Source organism: Leptonychotes weddellii, chromosome 16 (genome assembly GCF_054177405.1).
Source record: "Leptonychotes weddellii isolate Sample4059 chromosome 16, ASM5417740v2, whole genome shotgun sequence".
NCBI classification, from domain to species: domain Eukaryota; kingdom Metazoa; phylum Chordata; class Mammalia; order Carnivora; family Phocidae; genus Leptonychotes; species Leptonychotes weddellii.
The window spans coordinates 17,166,124-17,175,209 of NC_138384.1; the positions used below are offsets into that span (position 1 = coordinate 17,166,124).

At 57.4% G+C, this 9,086-nt stretch overlaps 1 protein-coding gene across 1 annotated transcript in view; it reads left to right on the forward strand.

The window, feature by feature from the left end:
• Positions 1-9,086, forward strand: part of FHOD1 (formin homology 2 domain containing 1) — a 15,107-nt gene that overhangs the window by 2,737 nt on the left and 3,284 nt on the right. The window contains exons 2-15 of the mRNA XM_081807875.1: positions 4,361-4,467; positions 4,841-4,905; positions 5,228-5,295; positions 5,369-5,474; positions 5,551-5,645; positions 5,907-6,018; positions 6,105-6,199; positions 6,305-6,448; positions 6,562-6,707; positions 6,786-7,106; positions 7,254-7,277; positions 7,666-7,719; positions 8,614-8,729; positions 8,816-9,085. Of these exons, the coding sequence (XP_081664001.1) occupies positions 4,361-4,467; positions 4,841-4,905; positions 5,228-5,295; positions 5,369-5,474; positions 5,551-5,645; positions 5,907-6,018; positions 6,105-6,199; positions 6,305-6,448; positions 6,562-6,707; positions 6,786-7,106; positions 7,254-7,277; positions 7,666-7,719; positions 8,614-8,729; positions 8,816-9,085 (1,723 nt within the window). The remainder of the gene's footprint in view (positions 1-4,360; positions 4,468-4,840; positions 4,906-5,227; positions 5,296-5,368; positions 5,475-5,550; positions 5,646-5,906; positions 6,019-6,104; positions 6,200-6,304; positions 6,449-6,561; positions 6,708-6,785; positions 7,107-7,253; positions 7,278-7,665; positions 7,720-8,613; positions 8,730-8,815; position 9,086) is intronic.

Here is a 9,086-nt window from a genome sequence, read left to right on the forward strand (position 1 = left end):
AGTGCCTCAGGAGCTCCTGTCTGACACGTAAAGGGCCTGCCACGTGTGAGATAGCATTGACTTCTCCCTGGGCTCTGGGCACAGAGACCTGAGTCCTGCTCTGACCCTGATGCAAAGGCCCGAGGAGCCCCCTACTTCTAGCAGCAGGGATAGCCCTAGAAATCCGTCTGTCACCAGTAACTGTTTCCCCAGCTGTGGCTAAAGATTAGAGGAGGACAGGGATGGCACTGTCCTGGGATGTTTCTTGACCTTGCACCCTCCCTACTCCAGCCTCAGTTTACCTCTCAGGAGCAGTTGTGGCAAGGGGGCTAAAGTGTGAACCTGATCTGCTGGTACAGGGACCAACTGGAGGGATCCCAGAGGAGGTTTAAGGGTAAGATGGGGTGCTCTGGTGATGAACTGAGCCCTTTATTTCCCTGATATGGAGGTCTTTTGGGGAGACTAGAAGTTTGGGATGTGGACATGAGTTATGGCCTTCTCCCAGCTTTCTCTGGGGCCACCATCCATGTCCAATTTACTGGTCATTCTGGGGTCAGGCTGGGATGCAGCCTGGTGAGGGACCCCAGGACCTAGATCCTTACAGATGTAGGCATTGTTACCTTGGCGTGTATGATGCGTATGTGTTCATTTGTGTTCCCTTGCTACAACTTGGAGGACCAGTTCAGGGTATTTGCTGAGTCCAGAAAGCTGAGGGGTGGTCTTCAGGCCTTGGCAACACTTCATGCTCCAGCCCTCCCCCCCCCACACCTCCCCTCCAGGGTTCCCTGGAGCACTTCCAAAGTCCATCCACCCAAGATGTAGGTCAGTTAGCCCTGGTTCCATTCCTGGTTGTGCAGCCTGGGGCATATTCACTGAGTTTCTGAGCCTTGGTTTCCTCACCTGTAAAAGGATTGTCAGGAGAGGGGCACCTGGCTGGCTCAGTTGGTAGAGCATTTGACTCTTGATCTCAGGGTTGTGGGTTTGAGCCCCAATTTGGGCGCAGAGATTGCTTACGTAAATAAAACTTAAAAAAAAAAAGGGAACAGCAGGAGAATCAGACAACTAGGCAACCTGGTATGTGACACAGGGGAGGCATAACTATTATGGGTTTCGCTCCTCAAGGTCCATCCATGGTGTCTCATCCAGGAAGTCATGGTCTAGTTGGAAACCCAAGATAACAGTAGAAGGAGGGTGTCATGTTTAAAGTTTATATATTTGTTTGTTTGTTTGTTTAAGTACCCTCTACACCCAACGTGGAGCTTGAACTCATGACCCCAAGATCAAGAGTTGCATGCTCTCCAAATGAGCCAGCCAGGTGTCTCAAGGGTATAGGGTTTAGAGGACAGCAAAAGAAAAAAAAAGCAGTTAGCAAAATTATTTCCTAAAACGGGAGTCCTTCAGCATATAATTCTGCCCTCTTCTCCTTCTTTCCCTGCCCCTGGTGTGTTCATTCTCTCCTGATTTGCAGTTATGAAAAATATTGGGGCGTAGACACCATGGTCCCCTAAGTTTGGCCCTGCATTTAAAGCCATATGTAATGAGTTGGTTTAGGCTGTCAGAAGAGCCTGAGCCCAGAGAACCAAGAGAAAAGTGGGCTGGATGCTGAAGGGAGGGGCTGAGCCTGGGAAGAATGGAGAGGACTGTACTCCAAAACAGACACAGAGAAGCGTGCAAGACAAGAACCAGGAGGGAGTCAAGGATGTGGGCCTACACGGGCCCTGTGCTGACCCTCAGCACTGTCAGCAGGCTTATTCTGGCCTGGCCCAGCCCCAGGGTGTGAGAAACAAGCCCCAGAGGTTTGGCTCTCAGAAGGGTGACCCGAGCAAGGGGCCAGAGGTGTGAGGGACAAACACCACCCAGCTGGTAGGAAGTCTCTGTTCTTTGCTACCTTAGCCCACCCTCCCCCATCTCCACCCAGGACAGGCAGCTGGGTTGGGGGGTACCATCCTGGAGGCTTTGGGCTGACTGTTACCTCAGGACTCCTCTAGGGAGGCCACTGCTGCCACCATGGAGGGAAAGAGGTTAAACCTGCTCATCTGAGGAGGCTGGATGATGGAGCACTTGGCCTGCAGGACCTTACCCCAAATACATGCAGGCCTTCTGGAAGGAGAGGGCCGTTCTCTGCTCACTTGGGATTAGAGCACACAAGCGTGCTTGCAGGAGGGGAAGAGAGCCTGCTGGAGCCGAGCTTTCTGGGGATGTGCTTCTTGGACCTGTGCTCCAGCAGAGCATATATGTATACCGCAGACCACGAACCTGGGTGTGGAAGTACATACCAGGTTTAATCTGATCACCCCTCCAGTGTTCAGCTTTACAGCACTCCACCCCTCTCCTTGCTTAGCACTCATGACCCTTGTACTTCTACATGTATTTGTGGCCTTTTTCTGAGGCGAGCCTGCCTGCCTCCCCAGCCGGGCTGGAAGGCAGGAAAAGCAGAAGCAGTATCTTCTTCCCCACTATGTCTTCAGCACCTAAAACCAGCCTGATGCATGAATGTTTGAATGAGTGAGCTAGTCTATGTATGTGTGATCTGGGGGATCCCTGAAGGAATGTGTTGCTCTGGGGCTAGGGCAGGGTGTGTGGAGATGTTTCTCTAGGGTCCCAGAATCCTCTAGTCCAAGGTGGAAGGAGATGCGGGTGGGGTAGGCAGGCTGCTGAGTCATCATGTGGGAAGAGGGATCAGGAGGAATGTGGGGCTGCCCTCAGCTGAGCCGGCCCAAGACGGAGTACCCCAGCTCTGAGGCCTTGCCTCCGCATCTCAGGCCTGTTCCTGTTAGGCCCTGGAGAAGATGACTCTGCTCCCAGGGAGGGGAGAGAGGCCAGGCCCGCCCAAGGCGCCCAAGGGAGGGCAGGCAGCCAGGCAGGAAGTGGGACAGAGAACAGGCTGGAGTGTTTGTCCTGTGTCCCATGTCCCAGGCGAGACAGGGTGGGGGAGGGGGGCAGGAGGAGAGGGGGTGTCACCCAAGGGCCTCAAGGCTGAACTGCCAGGAAGGAGGTGGGTCAGGCTCTCAGGCATGAGCAGGGGCGCAAAGCAGAAACAGGGGTAGGGGCAGGAGCGGGACTCCCTTCCCCCCCAGGGGACCAAATGCAGCTGGAAGCCCTTGGACTGGGCCCAGGGCAGGGCAGGGCTGGCAGAACAGCAGGACGAATGATGGGATTGACTTCCCCAGTAAGAGGGAAGCCAGAAAACACCCTGCTTCTCCAGAGGTGGGCTCTCCCTGGGCCATGGTACGTCAAGGAGCAGGCCCACTCAATTCAAGGGGACTTTGTTGAGCCCTGCATACTGGCTCTGTGCTACGGGGGAGGTGTCTTGAAGAGGCACAGTGCCGCCCTCAGACTCTGGAGTCACTCCACTAGGGCCTCTCTACAGGTACTTCTTAAGAGGCCAGTGTGACGCCTGGTGATGGTGGACGGGAGCCAGGCTGGAGGCGTGGTGGGGATACATGGGAAGCAGACAAGTGGATAGAACGTGTGCCTTGTACAATGCAGGTTTCAGGGACCCAGTGCAGACTGATGGAGTCAGACCCTAAAACCTGGTTTTCAACCTGGAGGCCTCTGAGGCCCAGCTCAATAGGGGCAGGGCAAAGACCCTTAGGCCTAGAGGGACTGACAGCCTATGGATTACCCAAAGCTCCTCACGGTCTCAATTCAGGGAGACAACACACACACACACACACACACACACACACCCCTCCCAGCTGGGTTCACACACACACACACACACACACACACACACCCCTCCCAGCTGGGTTTGCACCAGCATTCGTTAACACGTTCTCCCTGGGCTTGACTGCTTTGTGGATGCAGCTTATCACCCCCAGGGCTGTGAACTTCCTCGAAAGCAGGAGCTCCTGCCCGTCTTTATTCCCCTTCCTTATTCATGTTCATTAGCTCAACAGTGTTTAGTGAGCACTTACTGTGAGCCAAAAGCTGTGCTAGGCTCTGCAGATACAGCATGAGGCAAGACAGACACGGTGCCTGAACCCAGAGAACTCATGGTTAGTGGGGAAGAAGAGTAGTGTATGGGACATTATCACGCTGTGTGGAGGGCCTCACAAATGGGAGCTACACACATGGGGTGGAATGGGTCGCGTAGCATTGGCTAGAGGAGTCCAGGAGAGCATTCCAAAAAACCATTACCTGATCTGAAACCTACAGAATGGGTAGGTGTTAGCTGGTAGACATAGCACGTACAAAGGGCAAGAAAGCCTGGCCCCTGGGGTGCGTGGGCGCTGCACATAGTAGGCCTGGGAGAGATGGCTGCCGACGGAATGCGTCGCTGCCGCGCACACCCCGTGGTATGCCACTCTGCCAGCTCTCTGAGTGGGAGGTGGGAGGGCATGGGGTCTCCGTACATACCCCTGCCACCTCTTTCCCCCAGCTGGAGGACTGTGCCCTGCAAGTGTCTCCCTCCGGATACTACCTGGACCCTGAGCTGTCTCTGGAAGAGCAGCGGGAGATGCTGGAGGGCTTCTATGAAGAGATCAGGTCAGAGCTGATGGGACCAGGAAGGCAAGGCTGGCCCCCACCCTTGCTTCTACCAGGGGCTGGCTCAGGTGTCAGCAGGCAAGACACCTGATCTCTAGCCTAGGCTGTGGGTTACCTCCTGCCACCCCAGGGGACTGTGCCAGGGGAATCCCAAGGCCTGGCCAGTGTTACCTGATGCCCGGGATGTGTGTGTGGGGTGGATGGGGGGCTCTTGCACATACCCTGAGATACCTATGTTTGCACAAACCCTCTTGTTGGGGAGGAAGGAGTTGGGCCAGTGTTGGCATGTGGGGTGGTCTTTAGCTGCCCTGGTGTGGGGGCAGGGACTCTGAGGAATGACCTGGAAACTGCTGACTAGGCTGCTTGATTCCAGCAAAGGGCGGAAGCCTACACTCATCCTGCGTACTCAACTCTCTGTGAGGGTCAATGCCATCTTGGGTAAGTGAATGAGGGCATTGGAGTCCAGGAATCCCCCTCCCCACCCGTGCTGGCTCAGTTTCTTTCAGGCCTGTGCTGGACAGTGAACAAGGCACATGGGAGACAGGATGCGTGGCCCTCCCCATTCCTATCCTGACCTCTCTTCCCAGGGCCAGGGCTGATGCTGCAGCTAAACCGCGATGGGGGTTGACCAGAGTCAGGGAGTGGAGGAGGAGGTTGGGGGTTCAAGAGTGCTAGAATATTCTTTGGTGGGGGATTGTGTCCCAGTAGAGGAGGGTGTCTGTGCCCCCTTGAGCTCTCCGTGCCCACCTACCCCTTGCAGAAAAGTTGTATGGCTCCAGTGGCCCTGAGCTGCGCCGCTCTCTCTTCTCACTAAAGCAGATCTTCCAGGTGAGGCCCAGAAGTGGGCTGGGGGTGGGCGTCCAGCCTGAGCCCTGCTTACAGTCCCCCGTGGTGTCCCCAGGAGGACAAGGACCTGGTGCCCGAATTTGTGCACTCAGAGGGGCTGAGTTGCCTGATCCGTGTGGGTGCTGCTGCTGACCACAACTACCAGAGTTACATCCTCCGAGGTTAGCCCCATCCCTCCCCCATGACCCCTGCCTTCAGCGACCCCTTTCTGACCTCTTCTTGTCCCTGTGTCCCCAGCACTAGGCCAGCTGATGCTGTTTGTGGATGGGATGCTGGGGGTGGTGGCCCACAGTGAGACTCTGCAGTGGCTGTACACACTGTGCGCAAGTGTGGTAAGTGGCCCTCCGCACAGCCACGCACCCTTCCCCACTGCCTCGCGCTGACCTCCGTCGGCTCTTCTTCACAGTGGGCTGGAATGAGTGAGACAGGCCCCTCTAAGCCTAGGAGGCCCTCCAACACCTGGGCCTGGGGCCAGGGCCTGTCTGCCTAGACTCTCCTCTCTGGTCCAGCCCCAGGAGCCCTTACCCCTCCCCAGCAGGAGCTAGCACAAGTCTGGCCCAAGCCCCACTCACATGTGGTGACCCCTCCCCCAGTCCCGCCTGGTGGTGAAAACGGCCCTGAAGCTGCTGCTGGTGTTTGTGGAATACTCCGAGCACAACGCACCGCTGTTTATCCGCGCAGTCAACTTGGTGGCCAGCTCCACAGGTGAGAGACTGTCCCTTCCTCCCCCACCATTCAGAGCCCTCTCTCCTACCTGTCCCTGCATGATCGCTCCCCTTTCTGTGTGTCAGGCTCTCTTCCTTGGGCCAATCTGGTGTCCATCCTAGAGGAGAAGAATGGCGCTGACTCTGAGTTGTTGGTGTACACAGTCACCCTCATCAACAAGGTGGGGGTGCCCTGAGAAGGGGGGAGAACCAGCTGCCAGTTCTGGGCCCCTAAGGCTCCTAACTCCAGTCAGCCTTAGCCTCGCCCTCCCATCCCCACCCTCTAGACACTGGCAGCACTTCCGGACCAGGACTCCTTCTATGATGTGACAGATGCGCTGGAGCAGCAGGGCATGGAGGCTCTGGTCCAGCGCCACTTGGGCACCTCGGGCACTGATTTCGATCTGCGCACACAGCTTGTGCTCTATGAGGTAGGCTGGGCCATCTGGGCGGGACTGGAAGGAAGGGAAGAGGCGCAGTTCCCCAGCACCCCACCCTACCTGTGCGAGTCTCAGCGGCTTAGATCTGGGTACACCTCCACTAGAATGCCCTGCGGTTGGAGGATGGAGACATTGAGGAAGCCGCTGCAGGTGGGCGGCGGGAACGCAGAAAGCCCTCTTCGGAGGAGGGCAAGAGGAGCCGCCGGTCTCTAGAAGGCGGGGGCTGCCCTCTTCGCTCCTCCGAGCCTGGGTAAGAACTTGCCTTTGCACAAGAGGAGGGGTGGATCCGCCTGCAGTGGCCTTGTCCGTTAACAGGCCCCGCCTCCAGCCCTGCAGGCCCTGCCTCTAGCCGCACAGGCCCCGCCTCCAGCCCTGCAGGCCCTGCCTCTAGCCGCACAGGCCCCGCCTCCAGCCCTGCAGGCCCTGCCTCTAGCCGCACAGGCCCCGCCTCGCCGACAGGCCCCGCCTCAAGCCCCGCGGACCCCGCCTCAACGGTAATCTCCACCTACTCCGCTGGCCCGGCCCTGTCGACCGGCCTGGCTCCCAGCCCCATGAGCCCAGCTTCTGGCCTGTGTACCTCGGTGAACCTCTTTCCTGCCATCTCCGTGGGGCCCTCAGCCGACAGCTCCAGCGAGAGGAGCATCTACAAGTAAGTAGGGAGATAGAGGCTGCCCCTAGAGTCCTCTCTCCAGCTGTCCCTCCACTCTGAGCCCCTCCACAGGCCCTCCGCCTCCTCTGCCCAAACTCCTCTGCCCAAACTCCTCTGCCCAAACGCGTGCTTTCTCTTTCTTTCCAGACTTCACCAAACTGCTCCTGTTTGGTAAGTGACTGCTGGGGGGTGGGGTTCTGCTCTGACTGGACCTCTTCCTCCTGCTGCTTGTCTTCATCTCTTTCTGGCATTCTGCCTGTCCTTGCCCCTTTGTCATCTATCCCCTTGCCCCCCTTCTTTGTTTCTCTGCCCCTATCTCTTGACTCTCTTGTTCTGCTCCGTCTTTGTCTCCTACTGCACCCTGTCCTGCTTCATGTCCGTCTCTCCCCTCCATTTCCAGTTTCCTCACGTCCTGCCTCCTCCACACCTCCCCTTCCCACTGGGGCTGGGAAGGACCCCTGGTACTACTGCCCAGCTCTGTGTGGGTACAAGCTGCTGGGCTTTGGAGTGGAGCAGGCACCACAATTACCATCTCTTCCTCTCATCCCCCCCCACCCAGGGCCCCAGAGAGCCCACCTGTCCCTCAGTCCCCTACTGAGCAGGCCAGGCTGGAGTAAGTACAGAGGCCAGCCTGCCAGGCTCGCCATGTGCTCAGGGCTTCAGCAATGCTTCCCCCAGCGGGGGTTCCATGTGCCTCATGCAGCCAGAGCTGGGGGACTCTCAGGCCCTTCCTCTCCCAGACATATGCCTCCTCTGTTATCCAAGGGGAAGGGAAGCAGCTCATTGGGGTCATAGTGGTCCCTGTGCTTCAACAGTGACACCTTAACAGCTTCAACCAAAAATGAGGACACAGACTCCCAACCTGGGGCCCAGTCTCCCAGGAATAGGGTGGGGGGGTGGTATCCAGGGCGCTGTATGGTGTGGGGATAGAGGAGCAACCTAGGACTGAGGGAAGGGCAGGGACTGAGGGCCAACAGAGACTGGAGGGGCTGAAAAAAAGACACTGGATCACATTCATTATTTTAACATAAACTGAGTGCCTGTTGTGGTAGCTCAGTCAGTAAAGCATGAGACTCTTAAGCTAAAGCCTGTTGTTTACCGGGCCCTTTTCTAGGCATGGGTCATAGCTCTCAGAAGCTGCCAGACATGGGACAGCCTGGTGTACCCACTGGGACAGCTGTCCCCTTCCCCTGCTTTGAGGGTCCTTGTCTAGAATCAAGACAGTGAACATGAACAGCAGCAAGGTTGCAAGTTAGATGTTAAGCAGAACTTCTCTCCATATGTTGAACTGGGGATGCTGGGTTGGCATTGACCCTCCCCAGATATGGAGGATTGAACAGGGGCTGGCCTTAGGGGGTAAGTCCTGGGTCTGCTCAGCGCATGGACTGCTCCCTGTGTGTCTGTGTGTGCCTGCAGTTTGGGGCAGTGCCCAGGGCACAGCAAGGCATGTACACCACCCTGGGCTGGGGTGTGTCAGACACCCTCACTGATGAGCGCTTCCCTCCAGAGCCCGGTTCCTGGAGAATGTGGCAGCAGCAGAAACAGAGAAGCAGGCTGCACTGGCCCAGGGCCGGGCAGAGACATTGGCTGGCGCCATGCCTGATGAGGCCGATGGACACCCAGGTGAGTAGGTGGGTGGGCAGAATCCACTCATGTTGCCCTTTTGCTCCACAGAGGGCATGATGCTGACAGCTGCTTCTCTTTTCTAGATACCCAGGAACTATGTGGCTCCCCAGAACCAGGCCCTGCACCCAGAACCCCTGAGAGCCCTGCCCCCCGAGGTCTGCTCCGGGCCCAACGGCGCCTTGAGCCAGAGCCCAAGGCGCCACTGGCCCCACCAAGCCCCAAGGCTGAGCCCATTCAGGAGTTTCCTGTCCGTGTACCCAAGCTCTGCATCGGAGACCTGGACTTCTCAGACCTGGGGGAGGACGAAGACGAGGACATGCTGAATGTGGAGGCTGTGGAGGCTGTGAAAGGGAT